The sequence below is a fragment of the Phalacrocorax aristotelis genome, chromosome 15 (assembly GCF_949628215.1).
Source record: "Phalacrocorax aristotelis chromosome 15, bGulAri2.1, whole genome shotgun sequence".
Taxonomy (NCBI): Eukaryota; Metazoa; Chordata; class Aves; order Suliformes; family Phalacrocoracidae; genus Phalacrocorax; species Phalacrocorax aristotelis.
In genome coordinates this window covers 16,314,694-16,336,023 of record NC_134290.1, presented here as the reverse complement: position 1 = coordinate 16,336,023, position 21,330 = coordinate 16,314,694, and the positions used below count along the sequence as shown (strand labels likewise).

At 45.3% G+C, this 21,330-nt stretch overlaps 2 protein-coding genes across 2 annotated transcripts in view; both read right to left on the bottom strand.

Moving 5' to 3' along the window:
- The window catches only part of PPIL2 (peptidylprolyl isomerase like 2), a 73,767-nt gene extending 55,932 nt beyond the window's left edge, over nt 1-17,835 (bottom strand). The window contains exons 1-6 of the mRNA XM_075110865.1: nt 17,703-17,835; nt 17,537-17,586; nt 17,047-17,092; nt 16,069-16,131; nt 15,856-15,907; nt 2,071-2,122 (exon numbers count right to left, since the gene is read on the bottom strand). Of these exons, the coding sequence (XP_074966966.1) occupies nt 2,071-2,122; nt 15,856-15,907; nt 16,069-16,131; nt 17,047-17,092; nt 17,537-17,586; nt 17,703-17,734 (295 nt within the window). The 5' untranslated portion in view covers nt 17,735-17,835. The remainder of the gene's footprint in view (nt 1-2,070; nt 2,123-15,855; nt 15,908-16,068; nt 16,132-17,046; nt 17,093-17,536; nt 17,587-17,702) is intronic.
- A 2,280-nt stretch (nt 17,836-20,115) lies between these two features.
- The window catches only part of HIRA (histone cell cycle regulator), a 37,203-nt gene continuing 35,988 nt past the window's right edge, over nt 20,116-21,330 (bottom strand). The window contains exon 25 of the mRNA XM_075110131.1: nt 20,116-20,963. Coding sequence (XP_074966232.1) covers nt 20,847-20,963 — 117 coding nt within the window. The 3' untranslated portion in view covers nt 20,116-20,846. The remainder of the gene's footprint in view (nt 20,964-21,330) is intronic.

Below are 21,330 nucleotides of genomic sequence, written 5' to 3'. Positions count from 1 at the left end.
ACTGTTTTGAAACAGCCGATTTCTCATACCTCTGTGAAGGATATTTACATTAATTTTTAATATAAAGTGTAACTTCAGTGTGTATTTAATGGTGTTTTAACCACGCTTTGATTCTTCAGGGCCAAACACAAAAAGCAACAATTAAGAGAACCGTAAAGCAATGAAAATGCAGTTTTGAAATTTACTGCCTTCAATCCCCCAACACAGAACTTTGCCCACCTTGCTCGATATCTGTTAAGTACCACAATATAATTGTTATTGGTGTAATCAAAGCACTATTGATAGTGTGAGCCTGCACCCTGTAACGCGCCCCGCGATCCACTTTCAGTGCTGTTCCCAGGAGTACAAGTTTAGCTCATACCCTACAACAAAGTTCACAGGAGCTGTTGTGCTTTTAGGAGAGGAGAGCATTTTGTATTCAAACGTGGCAAGCAGAATGCCATTAAATCTGAACACGTTATTCAATAAGGAACCCAGCTTCTGCTCTAATCAAGCTGTGAATTTTCCCAGGAGGGTCAGCATAAATATTAAGCACGTCAACAACAAGCAAACTGATGGAAGGCAACGCACGAGGAAAAAGAAAAATGTCTGGATGATCTCAGCAGAAAGCAATTAGAAGGTGGTTATTAATACTTGATCAGTCTGCTAGACCTGGGGGTTTGGGTGAGATTTCTGAAATAGGCTGGGCCTGTTGGGTTCTATTTTACCTAATTATCATCTGAAAATCAAAACCAGCAGGGAGACCAGACAGAGACTGCTCACAGCCCCCGCAAAGACGGGAGAGGCAAGCCCATCAGCCGGAGGAGCCACTCTGACCTCCAGCATGCAGGTGCAAGTAAAAGCTGAGGACTGTTTCTGTTAATGCCACCAGAGCTGAAGGAAAGCCACTACCACAAGGGCCTGAAATTCAAGAGGAATTCTAGAAAGGGATTTTTGGAAGCGGCATAGGGTGTGGCCCAACTGGTGGATACAGAAACACACCATTAAAATGCGAGGCCTCGCCCCAGCTGCGTGAAAAACAGCAAATCACCGCGTTTTCAGTTCTTCAAACGGAAGGACCTGCAGTATCTGAAGACCTTTTCTATTGCATAGGTGTGCACAGAGAAGATCCTACGTACATCACAACCGTTCTACATGTTAAGACTTAAAGAAAAGTTTGCTGCTAGACAGAAATGCAACATTTTACTCTTCCTCTTCTATTGCGTCTTCTCTTGATCTTTAGTGATGCAGCATGCACCTTTTTAAGGAAAAGGCTTCTGAGACCACGTGGCTGCCGTCATTCCACCCCAGCATTATGAACCGGACTTCTTTAAGGAAAGCACAATATCTTTCAAAAGCCTTGGCCACAATGACTATTGGTAATTTTTTAACACTCTGCTCTTGAGACAGACGGAACACAAAAGGCAGAAGAAATCCATCAGCTAGAGAAAAGACCTTGTAGTCTATGGACTGTTGGTAAGATAAGGAGACAGACACTCCAGAATTTTATTCCCACCTAATCCTTGCCGCTCTCATTTAAAGGAAATCATTATCTGCCTTGCAAAACATGAATTAATCGCCACTGTTCTCTTTTATTCCTACCATTCCCTCGTAGATGGCAGATTTTATCTCTTTAACCCTGAAGAAATAAAACTCAAGGATGCTTCCTTATATGCTGCTATTCATAAAAACCCATGTGTTCATCCAAGCCTACTTCGTTTTATAAACAAAAAGTTGCTCAAAACCAACAGCAAATAATGCCATAGGCAAGTTAGAAGAAAAGGTAACATATTATAGAAATGTAGCCTTTTCTTGAAGTTTTCCCTAAAGTAAATAGTACCTTAGTTCAGTAGTAGCTATAGTAAAGTGAAACTGCTGAATAATTTACAGCTCCCCACTGTAAAGAAAAACAGAAATGGTACTTTAAAGGTAACCATGTCATACACAAGCGGCAGTAATTCTACTCAAAAAATAAAAACCGTCATAGAAGACACAAACTACGTACCTTTACCATGAGTAAGACAAACCAGGATTTATTAAAGCACTCACTAAGAAAAAAAAAAAAACCACACAGAAAATGACTGCACTTACCTTCACTGTTTTTAGCAAAATTCAGCTTTATAAGTGATTTGGCATCTAGTTTCTAAAGAAAAGGAAGCATTAAAATAATTAATCACAACAGAATCTCACTGTGGAAATAAAAGGAAACTGTAACATCAGTGTTGGGATTTTAATAGTACTAAATTTATTAATAATATACTGTAAGTTATCTGAATCATCAGAACCCTGGGAATGTAAGTCTCAGCCCACAAAAGCCAGGCGGACCGAGCCTGCGAACCGGGACACGTTTGCTTGCAGCGCTGCAGCCTGACACAGCACAGCACTAGCCAGAGCCCACAGCTCGAGACGTCGCCCAACTCCGCCTGAGCACCCGCTGAAAGGGGAGCTTGCCCGAACAGCTAACACCCCTAAGAGGCGAGGATTATTGCTGCCCATCAGAAGTGACAATTCAGAAGGGACCTCTGATGTCAGCCATAAAGTCAGCAAACCGTTCTGGCAATCAAGCTCACTTTTTCTGAAATAACTGTAATTTTTCCTTTACTTCAGGAAACATGTAGTGGAGCCCACACTATAACTGGCAGTAATGAAGAGAAACGGAGGCACAAACTCTCCGGAGAGGCGCTTGGGGTCACGAAGGCAGAGCCAAGAGGGATCTTTGGCCAGTTAATCCCCAGGTAACGCTTCCACGGAAGAGGGAACCGAGATGGCAGCCGAGGTCGGGAGGTCTTGCAGGCCGATGAAATGAGGGCAGCCTTCTCCTGCTCCAGAGAGGACACCGCAAACTAAGCTAGCTCCTGCTCTCCCACGCTTCACCAGCAGAGTATCTATGGCATTTTTCTGCCACCCTCTCTCCGGAGGAGACTCCTGACACCGGGAAGGAAGAGCTACTGGGCTGGCAAACACTTCTGGACGATGAGGCTGCTCCCTCCCCAAAACATGAAAGCCACAGGCATGCCCAAAACAGCAGAACGGCTTCAGCAACGCGACAGGGCAGGCCCACGTACGCCAGCCATTTAATAGGGTCAGGGTATGACTTGGGCACACGGCTGGCGTGGCGGGGCGTACCGCGAGCGGGCTCGCCCCACCAGCACGGCCCGCTGGGACAGTTAGGCAGCGCTCAACTGGGGCACCCCGTTGGACACGAAGCCCAGCCCAGCAAGCTGCGAGGGTGAGTCGGGATCTCGGATCAAAAAAACCCAACAAACCCCAACAAGCCCTTTGATGGTATCAACTGCCAGAGTCTCACTGCCAAATTGATCCTTAAAAGCACACACAGCACAGGCCTTTGAAAAGAAACAATTGGTTCTCTTCTCAGAACACGCACCTGAACAGATTAGGGAGATTTTTATAAGCCAGACAGCTCTTTATAAACAGCTACAAGTGGAGATCTGCCAGCCACGGTGCCGACGCTGCTAGTTCAACCATTATGGCAGAAAGCGATAACGAAATGATGTGCACATAAGCCAGCGGGCTTTCTCTGCCTAATCAAAATTCATATTCTTGGTTCAGAGGGTACATGCTATGGCAGCTAGACTCAATCCTTTCTAGGAAGGCACTTGTCAAATTTTGTTTCAGCCAACTGGCAGGCTCTTCTGCTGCCAGAAACGTAACCAACCTCTCTAATTTATTAGCAAGAGCAACAGGGGCTAGTAGGAATAAGATGGGGAAGGGAAGAAAGAGGCCAGGTTAGGTGATATTTAGTCAGGCAAGGGAAGACCAGTGCCGCTGTTTTCCCCTTAAGTGGATTCTCAGAAAATACCAGCCCTAACACCTGCACACTGCTGGGGTACAAAGACAGGCAGCAAAGGCAAGGGCAGGTTCTGAAATGACTAAGTGGATGCAGAGTTTATTAATTTATTTATCTTCTCACTAGAACATAATCATCGAAGAAGTAGTAGGGGAACAGCACAGTTGCCAAAATGAACATATGATCCTGGACAGATCTGTTCAACCTAAACAACTTATTAACACAAAGCAGCATCCATCTGTGCACATGTTGTACAACAGCCCAGAAATTATGTTCCAGAAAAAGCTTCAGAAATACAACCGCTGGAAACATTGATAATTTGAAGGAAGGCCTTTACGTTATCTTCCTGGCAGACTTCAGCTAGCCCCAAAACATCTGAGCTGATGATCTTTAAACAAAAATGGAAACAGTTCCCTAAGAAACAGTTCAGCACGACCGAAGATTCAGATTTATACCTTGACAGAAATTTAGTGCGAGACAGACTAAACTGCTGTACAGACTTTAAAGGTAGCAAAAGCTGCAGGATGCCGTTTCATCTGTCAGTGTATGATGCGTTGTCAGAAGTGCTGCCAAGTCTTCCGAATCTTACTCTGTACCCAGGGAAATAGTACAATATTTCAGGTCACATCTTTTCATCATATGGAAAAAGGTTAGTTTGCAGCATCAGCTACTCATGGTGCATCAGCTGCTCATGCCGGTGCCTGTTCCCCACCAAGACCAGCACTTATACAGTCTTGTATGTCAACAGTAAATTTAAAAAATAGTGATTTTCATATAGCAGTTGAAATACATGCACGGCCTGGAGTCCTTTTCCAGGATGAGAACACTACGCTGAAGTGCTATATGAATGTTATAAACTTTTATCGCTGCAGACTAGCCTCCTATCAAGCTTGTGTTGAAGAAGTGACCTTGGCACGTCCGCTCACGCCCTCTGGGGCAGCTCTGCACTTTGGCTCAGCGGGCAACTGCTGCGCGCCCGAGCCGCGCCATGCGGTACCACGAGGGAACTTCCTGCTGCTGGTAAAGGGTGATGTTTGTGCGGTTATTTACGAAAAGGGACGGAAACAGACCAAGAGTTGTATATGAGGAAATACGTGGGGGAAATATGATTAGGGCAACACCTCAAGAATATTTTGAGGGGTTGATTAACGTGTATTAATGCATGGGAAGACAAGAGGGGGATTTAGTGTTTTGTCAAAGGAAGCCTTTGGAGCACCAGAGATGAACCGCTACAAAGGATTGTCGTGGCCTACAAAGGCAGCTCAGGGCCCGAGATCAGGGTGCAGCACTGGCAACCGCATGCGGAGCAAGGAGTCCAGCTCACATGCCAGGACTTCCAGCAGGTCCAATTTTGAAAGACCTACATATTACACAAGAGACTATGGAAGAATATGATATAGAAAACCTGGATCATTTTTTTTTTTCCCCTCAAGTTCTTCATTTCACATGAAAACAGTGTTATCTCGCATGTGGGTGAATCTGCTTTTATTTATTCTCCATCAAAGTCAAAGCTTTCCAAGCACCATCACGCAGTTTGTTGCCATGGAAATGACCATTATGCCACAAAGAGGTGCCAGTCTTCACAGGAAGAGACAGCAGGAGTGAATGAATCCTAAAATGAGTTAAAGTACTTGTTTTTATGATTTCTTATTACTAATAAAGCATGAAAGAGCCCAAATACTGCATACACAGCTCATGTTCAACGCTGTTTCCAACCTGAGTTTCCCTGACACACACCTACCATCCGGTTTCAGCCAACCTCCAGCAAAGAAAGCAAGGAGAAAACAATGTGTATTAAAAACAATTGATATAATCAAAACCCCAAATTCTTAAGGAAAATGAAAGGCCACAAGCATGCGCCACTTCCCCTGAACAGAAATCAGAGCTGCACGTTCACTTCTAAAAATATTTTATACAAGAATACTGGAAAGCAGACATTTCATGGCACGTAGTGCCAGCTGCTCCACAGCAAGGAAGGGCTAAAAAAAACAAACCCCAAAACCCTGCACGCTTTTTTCTCCGCTGACTCCTCTTGCAGGCACGCTTCCACAAAGGCAGCCAAGGCTACTTTTGGCCATGACCTATTTTCCTGCAGCAGCGAGAAGCCCCACCGCCCCGCGCGCTCTCATCCGTCAGCTAACAGCACTCGCTCCTGCGGGATCCCAAAGGGCAGCATCCTTTATGGATACCCAAAGCAGAGGTTATTACGATGCGTAGGTTAGTGGGGCACTGTGGCAGCTCGCGGATGAAGCATGCCGATTGTTCGGAATTAAATCACTCTCTGTCATCGCTGTGTGTCTCATGAAGATATGACCTACAATCCCCACGCACCAATTAGTTACACTCTCTGAATCCCTTTGGTCTGTAGCTGCATGCCCTCCTTCTTAATGAGGCTCTGACCCTGTTGGATATGCACCAGCCTGAAAAGCGACCAAAATGGGCTCACTTGAATCTCTACCCACACACGGGTAGAGTTGGCGACGTGCGGCGAGAGTACAACACTTGGGGATCGGACACCCTTCTGAATGGCCTTTGGCAGGAATGCACAATAACCCAGCGAAGCTGTCGCAGGGAAACGATAATGTGTCACGTCTGAACTGCTTGACAACACAGGGACAAAATCATCCAGGGCTGACGTGGCCATTTGGTAGGTTCTCATCCCACCAAAACAAGGAACACAGGGTTACCTCAAAGAGAAGAGAAAGCTGAACAAAATACTAATACTAAAACACAACATTGCCTACCAAATACCAAATTTAGCTTAACAACCTCAAATGAATTTTGTATTAAATTCTTTGGTTCCTTTAAAGATGAGACCTGTTGCTTTTCACATACAACTTCACATTTTAAGAAGCCCTCTTGCAATTTTCCCCGGCTATAAAACCTTCAAGAAATATGGGGATATGAATTGAGTGAATGGTATTGGAATAACTCCATGTATAACGTTACTTATTTCAGATCCTGTAAATGGATTTAATGATGACAAAAGGCATTGGAAAACCTTAACAAATCTACACGTTATGGGCAGCGGCACTGTTTTAACAAGATAAGCCATCTTTACGTAGTTTAGTATTTCATTAAAAATTTTGGGTGAGCAGCCAAGAGGCCAGAATAGTTTCTATGTTCCGCTCAGCAAAAATGCTAGATATTTATCATGTGGACAACTGTCTACCAAGTGCTAAAAAGATACCCTCAATTCACATTCTTGGATGAAGCTGCTGTTTAACTGCAGCTTTCATCTACTATCGAACTGGTATGGAAATGGACACAAAAGATCCTTCATTACCCACTTCCAGACCACTGTGTTTCCATATCTAAATTTTAATTAAACTGACACCATATGGTCACCAAAGCCTTGTCCAGAGAATAATAAAGATATGCTTGATAACACACATGGCTCACAGATACTAGCAATAATGTTGCTCTACCAAAAGACCACATTAACAGAAATTACCATGAGAAAAAGATGTGTAGTTTCATGTGCAAGATTAAACCTGCAGTCTTAATGCAGTCAGAAGTCTATCAATCCAGAGACCCACAGCCAAATACGAACACGGTTCATGGAAAATAAAGCTTTGCAGAAGCATCAAAAAGCTAGTCTGCAATTTTAGTGAAAAACAGGCAAGTAAGAATCTGTGGGAAACCTCATGCTGCATCTCATTTAAGGCTAGAGCCTTTCACAGCTGCTAGTTTTCCAAGTGTCACAATCACAAAACCTCACCCAATGCGCACACTTCCACCAAAACACGGAAAAGGAAAAAAGAGACCATCTGTTCCGTCTGTAAAACCTAGATGTACACACTTTTTTGCTGTAAGGGAAATAATGCATTAGGAATAATGCTAGACCCATTTATCTGCCTGTGTCTAGAACTGGCTTACTGGATAAAACACTGCCCACCGCCAGCACGATCCCCACCAGCAAGGTGCGACGGAGGCACTGCAGCTTGGCCAGTGACTCATGACACTGGAGGGTTTTAAACGCCCCCTTTTGATAAAGCACTTGAACAGTAAATCTAGGCAAATCTCATCTTCTTCACCCTCACTGCTTCCCAAAGAATCAGGGAATTGGAAAATAAATCCCCCTTTTGGGACAGATAAAGGCTAACTCTTAGTGGCGCTGGGTGCCCTGCTGTAAAACACACAGATACAGCTTTGGAAAAGGAACAACCAACTACCCGCGTGTTCCTCAGTAACAAAGAAGAAGGCAAAAAGTGTCAGAAAACCCAATGAAAAAAAGAGTCATTTCCAGGTCATCAGCCTCACCAGGACCTTCACCACCTTGACACCCACCCCCCTGTGTTTTATGACCATTTCCAGCTATGACACATGACTTTCTGGTTGCTCCTCGGGCAGGAATCATGTCCTCGTATGTTTCCATCCAGGGGCCTTGAAAATTTATGGTCACTAGTCAAATATTAACTCATTTAGACTGTTGGCTAAAAGCTAATAATTTCTGAAGCAAATGAGGTAAGATGACACGGTTCATTTGCTGCATATTGAAGAGTTCATCTCGTTCAAAGGGGATTCTGGGCATTTGAGCAGCAGCCTGTGTCTGCTGCCCCCAGACAAAAATGCACCTGGAGAGAGATGCTTAACAATGATGGCTGTAACCATCCGTGCCTGAAAGACTGCTACAGGCCACAGAAATACAGGCAGCAACACTCAACTGGAAACACACAAAAAACACCCAAAACAAAACAAAACAAAAAAAAAAAAAGAGAGAGAAAAGGAAGAACCACTGCTCACGCTGGCCAACTCTTATTTATAAATAAGTACCTGCTTCTGAAATGACCCAAGCTATCAAGAGGAAAATGCAACTAATTATCATATTCTGACAGCACCCTTTGCGTCTCAACACATACATTGAAGCTGTTTTCTGTCTTACACTATCACGTACATTATATCAAAGTACTATCAAAGTATTTCAGGAAGAGATTAGAAAATATTCCAGGCACTGTACCAGGCATTCACCCAGCATTTACTGTGTATGATTAAGATTACCTCTGTTCAAAGAAGATAAAATTAAACAGATGTGGAGAAGGACAACTGTGACCATTTAGGGTATAGGGAACTTAAAGGTAGGAAGAACATCTGACAGGAAAATACAAGTCTCAACAAGAAAATGTCAAGAAAGCATTAAATTCGTCTGTACCAAACACAGCTGTAAACACTAACAGAGAGAAGACAGTTTTGGCACAAATACAAACGAGACTAAGCTGGTCAAACCCAAAATTTACAGAAGATATCTATCAGATGAAAAACCACCAGAAGAACCTCTCGGCAGTCATAGCAGGAAGAAAGCAAACACCAGTTCAAGACAGAGCACGCAGTTTGCAAAGCAGATTTGTGAGAGGCCCAGAGACCTCAGAGAGTCTTCCAGTTTTCTGTTCCCGATCGTTTCACCCTTCTTTCTGCAACACTTGGAAACCAACTACGCTGGATTTGTCTGAATCATTTCTCAACAACAAAGCTTCCCTTGGTTTTATTTCTGTAAGCTTTGTTCTCTGCTCTGTAATAAGCTATTACTCACCCAGAACAAAACTGTATTCCCCCCCTCCCCCAAAACTTTCCTTACAAATAAACAATAAAACACTCCTCCCTCCTTCACTTCAAATGTACAGGAAAAATAAGTTTAACAAAAGGGAGAAAAAGGGGCAAGTGACATTTACACCTATGCAATATCCGAAGACTGAGTTGCATCAGACAAATTAAGAAACATACTTTGAATTTCAAAGCTGAAGATGTGCCGACTTCTGACATGTACGTGAAAAGCATTCTCTAGAGAAGCATTAAAATTCTCATTTACACATCAGTTATGCTACAGCCAAATGAGACCTGAAGTTACTGATCCACCTAAATGATCACTCACTTCCAAAGCCCCAAGGAGAAAACGCAGCAGACTACTTGGATTGCAGCTGCTGTGCCCTGATGTTGAGGGGAAAAAAGCCCCAAAAGCTAAGAATGAAAGAAGGCTGTGTCTCATTTCTGATTTTTTTTCTATAGAATGAAAAATGTCTCCATTAGTTAAATTACTTTCCTCTTAATTAGACAGTCCCAGCACTCTAGACTTGGAAAACTGGTGTGGTGATAGCCTGCCCGTGGAGGGCTGCACAGCATTTCCTTCTCCATGTTCTATGTCTGGACAAGGAATGAAATGCTCAGAGTAGGCACAATCCATTGGAAAGAGTAAGAATGAAGAAAACTTTTCAAGAGGAGAAAAAAATTAGAAGTCACATGGAAAATACGACACCTGGTGCAGCATGCCATCTTTAGAAGACCATCAAAATCCTAAGATAGTATTACCAGCATGTTGCAGAAAGGTCCAGACAAGTGCTCTGAGTGCATCCCATCGAATATTATCTACAGCTATTACATTTTCCTGACAACATATTCCAACAGCAGCTACTACTAGACTGGCGTCAAAGAGGTGACCTTCAAACCACAGATCCTTGTCCGATGACATCCATTATTTGCTGCTCATTATCTAGAAACACACCTGGAAAAACACAATTAAAGCAGCAATCTGCAGTAAATTACCACACAGACCATACGAACGCAGCTAAAAGCCAGAGTTGCTGCCGATTTAGCCAATATGGGTCACACGAAACCTGAACTTGTCCTCTCCCCTGTTCCAGCCAGAGATCCGTTCCGCTCAGCTCATCGCTGCATGAGCTTTGTTTGTGATCTTGATCTCGACGCCTCTGACTCGGCAACGTGTGAAGCTCATGAACCCACTTACAAGAATCCACTCCTGAAACACACGGGCTCTGCGCCGATTATTTGATAGAGGTGGGGAGCAATTTGTAGTGAATTATGAAGCCTTGGCTGGAATTTAACCTGTGCTTTAACACTACAGTACTTGGTATTTCTCATGCTCCTGACAGGCTGCAGTTTCTTTATTCAGAATGTTGCAAAAGAACAAAACAAACCCTAGGTCCTCTTTCTCATTACGCTCGCTTCTCAGGTGAAGAAACAATTATCAGTGCTTTCTATTTCTGTATCTGTGCTTTCAGAATAAGCGCACATAAAAACACTTTAATGTTTAAGGAAGTTTCACCTTTGCTCTAATTTCTGCATCCTTTTCAGGCAGGATTTCCCTTATTTAGGCAGCCAAAGGCTTTTTTAGTGCATTAAAAAAACCACATGCTGGAAGGTTGTTTGTTCATTTTTAAAGTCGGATTAATAAATTCAGAAGTAAAAAAAGTAATCTCCTCCATATCCTCTCCATTAACCTGGTCAGCAAGCTCCTCTCACCACGAGACCAGAAACTGATCTCTGTGAGACTGACTGAACTCTCGTTGATCAAATCGAAAAGAAACCATGCTTTCACAATAAAATGACGTAACAATAGCCACCAGCATTTGGGAGAGAAATATTAGCTAATGAACACATTTAAGGAATGTATTTGAGAGTCACTTTCCGAAGTTGTGAAATAACAGACTTGGTTGCAATTTTTTCTTTTGGGAATAGGAAGTTCTTGGTTTGGAAAGTGCCTGTAATTATTCAGGCAAGCATCATCCTACCACCTTATTTCAAACAAATGATTCAAAATAAAGGGCACTGCTTACGTTGCTACATGAGCAGTGCTGGAGTGAGGTGTCTGCTACAGGCTCTGTCGTTGCTGCAGGGCATCGCAGGTCCAAGACGTGTGTCTCTGGGTGCTTTCAAAGCGTGGATCAGACAGGCTCACTGCATGAGGCGGTACCTGTACTGCCGCAATTATTTGATCATGTTAGTCATAATCTCACCCCAAGTCATTTTGATTTGGTAAATACAGGATTAGGAGTGTGGGAGGACAATAGCAAGTATTTATCTTGTACACAGAGCAGAACTTTGGGTACAGTTCTCTCTTTCAAGAAGGCAGATGTCATACTGGGAAAAGTCAGAGATTTTCAGCCTTCCGACCCCCAAGGTCATTCTCATTTCACGCGTCGGTGGCTCTGCCTTTGACTACTTCTTTATGTGCCCCAGACTCCTTTTCACGGTTGCCTTCAGAGACAGCCCAGACAAAAGGCTTTCTAGAACCTAGAAAAAACCCTCAGAATTTATAGTTTTCCCATTTAACCTAGTGAGAAGCTAAAACCTTGTGACACTTAAAATTCTCTCTAACCTCTAGATCTGGATCCTAACCTTGCATGAGAGGGCACAACATGGATTGTGCTCTGCCTCACTAGGACCAGAAATGCAACCCCTAGTCTCATAATGCACCACACAGCATCTTCAGGTCCCGTAACCAGACTCTCAGCCATATGTTAAGCCCAAGCTAAATTAACTCGGCTGAATCCTGTTTGCCCTTCACGACACACATATGCAACCACCGCAGAGCTGCATGTGGCCCTTCACACAAGGATTGCCTCTCTGGGTTAGGTGGGATCAGCAGACACATGGGTTTTAGTTTGCTCTGAGCAGCACAGAAGGAATTCACACAGGCGAGCCCTCTATATGAACGAGTTTAAAAGCAGATGCACTTAAACCAGTCACAAAATTGACTTTGGAACAAAGCCTTAGAAGCAAGCACCAGAGATGAACTGACTTTCAACAGTCCAGAATTACTGAATTCCCACAGAAGAGGGGGAACAAGGGACAAAGACAATAGCTATTTCTGATACAGGGGAAGAGAGATATTTGCCCAAGGTGACAGAGCCTCGAATGGGGCTGAATTACAACCACAACAATCTGGCCTGCCCACATGCACTTAGAATGTCACGGAACCAGCGTGGAAAAATAGGTATTTACATCAGAAACATTACAGTGCAAAGGGGGAAAATACCTCAGCCCACCTGTGACATATCCATCCGACAGTTTCCTTGAAATCCCTGTCAAAAGGCACGCTGATCTGTCATCTGTTCATATCAGATTCCAACAAACCAGACGCACTCTGACCAATCTTGCTTCTTGGAAACAGGTACTCCTGAGCCCAGCTGGCTGACTTGTGTGGGCATGCTGGCCGCTGCCGTCATACTGCCGCTACGTGAAACGTTCTGGCAAGCTCGCAACTATCTGCGAGCCCAAGAAGCCAAAGTGCTGTGCTCAGTAAAAAGGAGTGAGCTAACTATGACTTTCCTCTTTGTTTTATGCAATTTTAGTGTAAACATAAGGTAGGGCAGTGTCCTGAGAAAGCTGACAAAAACAGTAAGTAAGCCAACGCCATCTGAAAGGCTCTACTTCAGCTGTGAGAGATGTACTGTTTCTTCCAAAATTATTGGTGTAATAACAGAAGGATTTTTTACCCCAATGCATTATTAAAAGGGGGGGGGGGGGGGAAAATCTAAAGTTACTTTCTGAAATAGCTCATGGGAAACTCTAGACAAAGGTCAGTGGTGATTTGTTTCTCCTAACCGGGTATAGGTGTCCATACTGCACCTCGGGAGAATGTTTGGAAAAGCAAGAAAAAACAAACCGTAAACCATGAAGAAGCGTAGGGAAGGAAAGCAAAAAAATTTATAAATCAGAGAAGTCACTTGTAGATCAGTTCCCAAACATCCAGTTAATAAAAAAACTAGCACAGTCCTACCCCCTGGGAGCACTGCGAAGATAAATATACTAATGATTGCAAGGCTCTCCAGCTCTCCACTGAGGGGTCCGCTTCAGAAATAAGACAGCGAGACAGAATTAGTGACTATCATAAGTGCACCGTTAACAACGCCGTTTCCAAGTAGGCTGTTGACTTCTCTGAAATGCTTGGCCTGTAGCAAACCATAACAACAGAATGACAAGCCACAGAGGGTTTCATTACCATTTTTAACTTCAGGACAAAAAAACTGGAAATATTCTCCAGAGCCTCATCACCAGTGACAAATCCTCAGTAGATGCAAAGTGACTTCATAAGGTGCCGTACGAAACACGTCACTGCAGCGAATCTGGCTCAACTCCTTTCTAAACGAAGCTGGAGTCTCTAAGTTTCTCTAAGTCACCAACTCATTACAGAAAATATTTTCTGGTTTCCACAATGAGCAAGGCTGTGCAAGTAACAGAAGGTGCGCACGCAATGACAGATTAAACAGAGGGCAGCGCAGTCTAGAGACGTCCAAGCTTGACTCACTGACCTCCTCCGCCACCTACTCTGCCCTGTCCAAGCACCCACACCCCCTTCCTGCCCAACACCCCCGTCCCCTTCCGAAAAGCAGAGCTGGCCCTCTGGGAAACAAAGGCTAAATTACGGCACTTCCTTCAACCCCACTCTTCAACTTAGAGCTCTGCAGCGCTGGAGGCAGCAGGGCTGCATGCTGTTCTGGAGATCAAGCGCCTCCTTTCTCCCAGGTGGTCTGGAACACCTTCATCCTGTGGAGGACAGAGCTGTACGGCGCAAGTTGCCACTGAAGAAAAGGGAAGAAGAAAGGGCTCCCCAAACAGAGTGATACAGAGGAAAAGGGGGCACGTGTTGAGGAGAGCTGGAGGCACGCTGCAGTGCAACTGCAGAAGCACAAGTCTGAGTAAATGAACAGATCTCAAAGTCGTACTTCATTTGACCATTTATGGTTCACCAAGTATATTCTGCACAATCTGCCTTTCTCTATGTTACACACTAGACACGTTACACTTCTCGCTCAGCATTTACCCAAAGTCATGTTTGACCACATGACAGTTCACAGTCTGAAATGAGAACAGGTGTCGTGGAGCTGCTCCAAGAGGAAAAAATCGATCTGGCAACACCCCAAAACTCCCAACCAATGCACAGAGCAGCGAGGTGGTGAGAAGCTGGCAAAAACAAATGAAAGAGCTGTAATTCCGTTCCTTCTCAACACCACGTTGGCCTCTTCATGTGTGATGAAAGACCTTCAATCATCTCTCCATAGCACAAACACACCTGCAGCTTGCTATAACTGAAGAGGTTGAGTCTCAGACAGGCTGCTCATGTTCAGAGTTTGGAATGCTGCATCTGTATTTAGCTTCTCCTCCTATCTGTCTGCTAGGAAAATCTTTAATCAAACACAATATGTTTCAAAGGTAATCTCATAGCGCAAAGCCATCTGCAAGCCAAGCAACACTCCTGTGCAACGGCTGCCACCTAATGCTCAGGAAAGTAATTGCACTTACTGAAGGAAAAGACAAGTTCCAGTTGCTCACACAATCATTTTTGTTTAAAATTCTCCTCTACGCCCTCACAAACAATGCACTCTTTTAACTCACCAGGAAACAAAAAATAATTCCAAGACGGAAATATTTCCAGTATTTCATATTTAGCCGGTCCTTTACAACTTCACACTATCACAGGAAGTAATCCCTTCATAATTACCATTTCTGCAGAAAAAAGTGGGAGAAAACCCACTAAGGCGCTGATCATAGTGTGAAATCCCAGTCTCACAGTGAACTGTCATGAGAGAGGCAGGTCAGAAGCTTCCTAAAATATGTCAAAATAACTCAACAGATTTTGCAGCTTAAGCTTACCATTCATAACATGATCTATTCATCTCCCTAATTTGCATAAAGCCAAGTACCCTTCTGGTTAGGAGACATGACTGCAAGTCTAGTCACACGTGGAGAGGCAAGTTTGCCAGCCCCCTGCCCTGTCTGGCCTAGGATCGTGCTTACGCTAGGCAGAGCACAGAGCGCCCTCCGTCAGCGACCAGTCAGGCTTTCTGGGCATCGCCGGCAGTAACAAAGAGCCTGGATTTCCATCTACACATATTTTAATTACACACACCTGTAGGAAAGGTGAGATACCCTGCAAGTTTCTATAAGTGGACCGCACATTCCCTCTGCCATATTATTTACCATTCAATACAAGAAAAAAAAAATACATATGATGCTCTCCTCTTTCTTCTGCACAGGCACTTGAAGGCTGATTGTTTTCTACTACAAAGATCACTTGTGGGATGACAGTGAGGGGATATCAGGTCTCAAATCCAGAGGGCCTTGGGTTTTCTTTTGAGCTAAGAAGAGATCCCTAGTAAATCTCTACGTTAACTTCAGCAAACTTGATCTCACAAATATCATGCTTCAAAACAGCACTCCCATTCAACAGCTTTTGCTTTCATTGAGGCATTTTTGTTTCTCCCACACATTAAACAGGGAACTGAGCATAAGGAAAGCAAAGACATCGTGGGAACACACCCATCATTACTTACTTCTCCTGTGATTGGATTGGTTCCATATTTCTTTATCCAAGGAACAATGCTCCTGAAAAGAGAAGGGATAAAGTGATAAGCGACAAGCACCACGAGAAACCTCTGTTGATGGGCATGATTATTTCTGCCACCTTGCTAAGACCAAATGATGATTACACAGCTGTAACCAGTTCAGCAACACAAAAATAAAGCTAAGTACAGCCAGGAACTTACAGTATGTCAAAGACCGTCCCATCTGGTGTGCAAACTGGGTATTCAAATGGCTGCAGGGACAAACTAGAAAAAAAATACACGCTCTTTTTAGGAAAATCAGCTGGAAATCATGACGACAGAAGCAAATAACATTTTGCTGATTCCCTTGAACATTAAAGCAAGGCCTTTACCGATGAAAATACCGAGTGGCTGCCAATACTCACTACCTGATTCTACGTAAATTAGGTTAGCAACAAAATCCATTAAAGGAACCGGTGCAGTTCGGCAACGCGTAGCTGCCAGCACTCACAGCCATGGGGCCACGGGACACTGTAATACCCCCCGCCCGCTCCCATTGCCACCTCAGGCCCCACCAGCACGTAAGATGGTTCAATCACAAACACTTTTGCATGGAAACAGGCTAGGGACTAACCAGTGTCACAGTCAGTGTCCCCTGTTACGGGCGCTTCCTACCCCAGCCAGCTTTTAGCCAAGCATCTGTAGTTTGCAGACGTGCATGGTAACTTGTTGAACTATTCAATTTACAAGAGGACTTCTAACCCACCTCTAGTAACTCCCCTCCTTCACTCTAGCGTTTCAAGCAGTAAACTCTAAGCACAAAAAATTAGCTTAAATATTCCTTCAATCTACCTAATCACCGCCTCGGAAAGATGAGTGATTGACCAAGCATACTCTGAGCCGGGGAAAGTAGATTCAAGCCCCGACTACACAGATTTGAAAGATAATTGTTCTGAATTATTTTATCATTTGTGTACCCTTTTAGCCATCAGCCTCAGTCTCTGCAGACACTAATCGTAGAAACCACAGATATTCTTTCAGTTCTTGTTGAATCTTTTTCTTGCTGTGTTACTATCACGGCAGGCACAAGCCAGTGAAAGTCGCTACCTTGGAAGAACGCGCTTCAGTAACAGTTCAGTGCCAACAGCCTGATAAATAGATGCGTCACTTAATAACGACAATGTAAGCTTGTTGTCTTACCTGCAGTGGTCGAATGATAAGCGTCTAAAATTAGTTCGTGGAAGGTCTGTTTATGGAAGAAGAAACCCCACAATAGAATTTTAATAAATAGACAGTATTCTAGGTAACAAGGACACATTTGAAAGCTGTATTTTACTATATGCATGGTGACAATTTACTGATGACAAGGATCAATAGAGTAAACCTTGCAAAACTGTAACTAAAACGGGACTTGTCCTGCAGAGCACAACCACGCTCCTCGCCTGCAGGGGAGCCAGCAAACCCAGCGCGCAGCGGTGCCACCCCGGCGGCACCAGCTCCATCGGGACGATGGCGGCCGCGACCGCCTGCCCTGCCAGCGGCACGGCTCGCTGACGGCGGGGGCAACCCACCCGGGCCCGGCCGCCCCTGCTGCGGGGCCCGGCCGCCCCTGCTGCGGGGCCCACCCCCCGAGGCACCCGGCCCCACGCGAGTCCGTGGCGGGGTGGGGCGGCACCCCCCGGCCCCTTACCTGCTTTCTTGCCCCCGTAGAACTGCGTGTACTCCGCGCACGTGATGTACCTGCCGAGACAGCGCCGTCACTCGCAGGGGCCGGGGCCACGGCCACCGACACGGCCACGGCCCACCCGCGCCCGCCCCCCAGCACCCCCCGCCCCGCCGGCTCCGGCCCCGCTTACATCTTGTCCTTCTGGTGCTGCCTCTTCCCCATGGCGGCGGCTCAGCCCGGCCCGGCCCGGCGCAGCTCCTCCGTGGGTCCGGTTCCGCCGCGGGCCCCGCCGAGCCGCCGGGCCCTTCCGGTGCGGGTGCATCGGCGAAAGGCCGCGCCGCGGAAACAACGGCGGCGCGCGACGTTCCGGGGCCGGGCCGGGCCGGGCCGGGCGGGAAGCGCTGAGGGAGCGCCGAGGGCGGGCGGCGGGAGGAGCCGAGGCGGTTGTGGCGGGTGTGTTCTGCCCATGTTGCCTGGCGAGGGCGTAGAATTCCCCGTCCACGCCATTAATTAATAAAAGCTCCTTGGTTGTTCAAAGCAAGCTGCCCCCGCTCCCGCACAGAAAGTGGTCCTTGTTGGTTGTGCTGCAGGCTTTGTTTCATGGTGTAATGCGGCCTTAAACAGAGTTTTCATAGCCTTCGTCTGAAAAAAGGTGCTGAATGTAAGCGGAAATTGCTGAAAAGTCCAATTCAAGAAAAATGTTTATCTTCATTTATTTTGTTGCATGGAATTTAAAATCATGCTATTCCTGGACTGTTGGGCAGCAACAGGACCTCCCAAGAAAAAATGGGTAGAAAAACCTACGCATCTAACATGGAGACAGCTCTTTGTAAAAAGTATTTCAGCATCTCTTCAAAGACTTAATGACAAAGAAGAACTTACTTATTTACCTTTAATATGATTTAAACAGCGTTCATTACAAAGCTGGTATGAACAGCATGAGGCTGAGCAGAGGACGGCCGGAATCCGACCATCTTGCCTTCAGCAGGAGGAAACAAGCACCTGCCTCAGAGCTTTCACTTACCAAACACCTCCAAAGCTATCCACCCTCGTTTGTTCTCTCCTCGTTAAACCATGATCTTGGCAGCTGCCTACACACAACAGCTGGGAGTCGAAGCCCACAGAAGCTGATAGCCAGAGTCCAACAGACTGCCCAGGCTTTGGACAGACCCACCTTTCCCCAGAACACAGCGCCTATCTCCTATCTTAATCCTTTCGGTGGGCTGCTTGCCTAAATGCACAAGCGCAAGATGAATGCAACCTGATGCAGCTGCAGCTGTCCTGGCTCGTTGCAGGGGCATTGGACTAGGTGACCTTCAAAGGTCCCTTCCAACCCAAACCTTCCATGGCTATACTCTGAGGAATATCATACCCGCTCCTAACTGGCAATAGCAGATGAATCATGCACAGCATTGCCACAACTGGTTGTCACAGTACTATTAAACTTCCTGGCCTAGAGGACAGGGGAAGCTGGATGGCTCTCCTTACCACCTTCACTTTCCCCACCAGGTGCACAGGGTCCAGCTGTGCTGCCACTACATTTCCCACTGCTTCTTGAAAATTCACAGAAACAGCTATTCTTCAGTACGGCAAAGTCAGTTGTTTTTATTGCTCTTCAAGGCACTTCAGTCAGCATGCACATGACATTGCTGTAAAAAGAAGTAATCCGGTGTCCATTGGGTCTGGCCGTTGGATACAGGATGCAACAAAACCCTCCAAATGTGGGGAACAAGAACCCATCCCTCCCTCTAGGATCCAGACAAGCAAATAACTGCAGAGCCATCCCTCCGAAGAGGGTCAGTCCCCTTCAGCCAAAGTCCACAGTAGCACAGTTAGTCCTTGTCCAGGCTGAGGGCAAAGGATGCTGCTTGTTTCTGCTATAAGTTTTAGGGGAGAAACTGCCCTTTTACAAGAGTTTAAACACGCTCATTTCAATACTAATTTTCTTACTCAAAAAGACATCTCAGAATAAGGCAATAAATTGAGGCACACCTGAATAGTTAGGTCCTGGAAAGAACCAACACATACACTTGCTGCTTTCCCAGCGCCAAAACATACTTTGGGGAAGAAAAGTTAATTTTTCAGTGGAATTCCAAAACCACTCCACAAGTGAAGTGCTGGCAGGTCACCCGCACTACTCTGTCACTACGAAACACCACACGAGGAACACGGCCATAACCGCACGAAGCGCGTTTCTCCTTGCAGCACCGACTGCGTTCGGCAGCGGCCAGGGGAGCCCATTTTGCTTCGTGCTGCCTGAGATAATGAGCGCTCCCACACGGCTCCTGCTCGCTCAGCTGAGACGCGGCTCCAAGAGAAGGGTTGTAGCTGCTCTAGGGAGATCACATGTACTTGTCTGATCACGCTTTCAGAGAGATCACCCAGACGGTGTTATTTATTTCTAGACACATTAACAGGATTCAGCCTGCGCTGACATTTCTGGAGAAGCCTGTGCCCTCCGTAATAATTCAAGACCATGTTTTTACTTTTTTTTTTTTTTTTAAACCAATGCAATGTTCTTTTATTTTTGTACTTACAAAAAGAGCCACCCCACTGTATCCCTCCCCCCGCAAAATGCCTTTTACAAACATTTAAAAATTAAAAACCGGATGATGACGTGTTAATTTGGTAGAATTATTTTGAAACATAGCTTTTGTAATTAGAGTTACATTTCCTACAAGATGACTTCGTAGAGATAGCCTGATTATCGGCCAAATAAAATTCCATATTACAAGTTAGCAAATTCTAGTACAAAAATAGTCCATGTGTTAGAACAGCCTCTTCTTATTATTATATTCACAGGAAAGAGTCTATTGGCTGCATAATACCTTAATATTTATGAAATTTCTTTTTACGCGGCTCATTCATCTAATTTAATATAGTGTTGAGCCTCAATAAATCCTCAGGCAAAAAACCCTAAACAGGGTTAAATATGCTGTTCAGTGTACTCTGAAGTACTGTGCTTTTCACAGGACATCCAAGAAACCCCACAAACAGTTCTCGGCTAGTTTTGATACCAAAATGAGATCCAGATCCAAAAGGACCCCCCTGAAGTACATATCCACGACTTTCCATAGAAACAGAGGCCACAGCTTCGATGGTTGAGTTTCACGTGGGAAACGGTCTTGCTCATCCACTCATCATTTTCACGAATCCACTGCGAGCTTCTTTAAAAACTACAGCAGGTCCCTCCTGAAGCATCTGGGACCCTTAGGGCACTGCTCTCTTCAGGAGTGTCCCTACTGACCGGGCTCTCGCTCCTCTTCTGTCTCTGGTTAATGCTGTTCAGCAGTTTCTCTCGGACCAGGCCCCGCAGGGAAAATCTGGGGAAATGCTACTTGTCTCTCAAGATGTCTAGCTGCTCTTGATATTCTGTGAAAAGCCTCTGGAAGCGGAGGTTCTGTCCAATAACAGGAAGAAGCTCTTTCAATAGTTCTCTCTTTCGTAAACCCTGCACAAAAACCACAAAAGCATCCTCAGAACGTATTACTTGACATCGTGAATATATTTCATAGAGCTGTTTGAGATTCACGCCTTTTCCCCGCCTGGAGAGGGCTGCGTATATTACGTTCTTACTCTGCTTGCCCGACTCCCAAAATAAAAACTGACTTTACATTTCTATACGCTCACGACGCTGGTGCAGCCCCTGCAGTTAGAGACTCCAGGCGTGCTCCGAGAAGGGAAGACGTTTCATTGGCACGCCGCTGTTTCAGAGTCGCTGCCTGAAGAGCGTGGAGACCTGAACCTGCAGCCCCGCTCCTTCACGCGACCTCCAGACAGCGGCAGAGCTGAGACTGCAGCACTGAGCATTTGCCTGC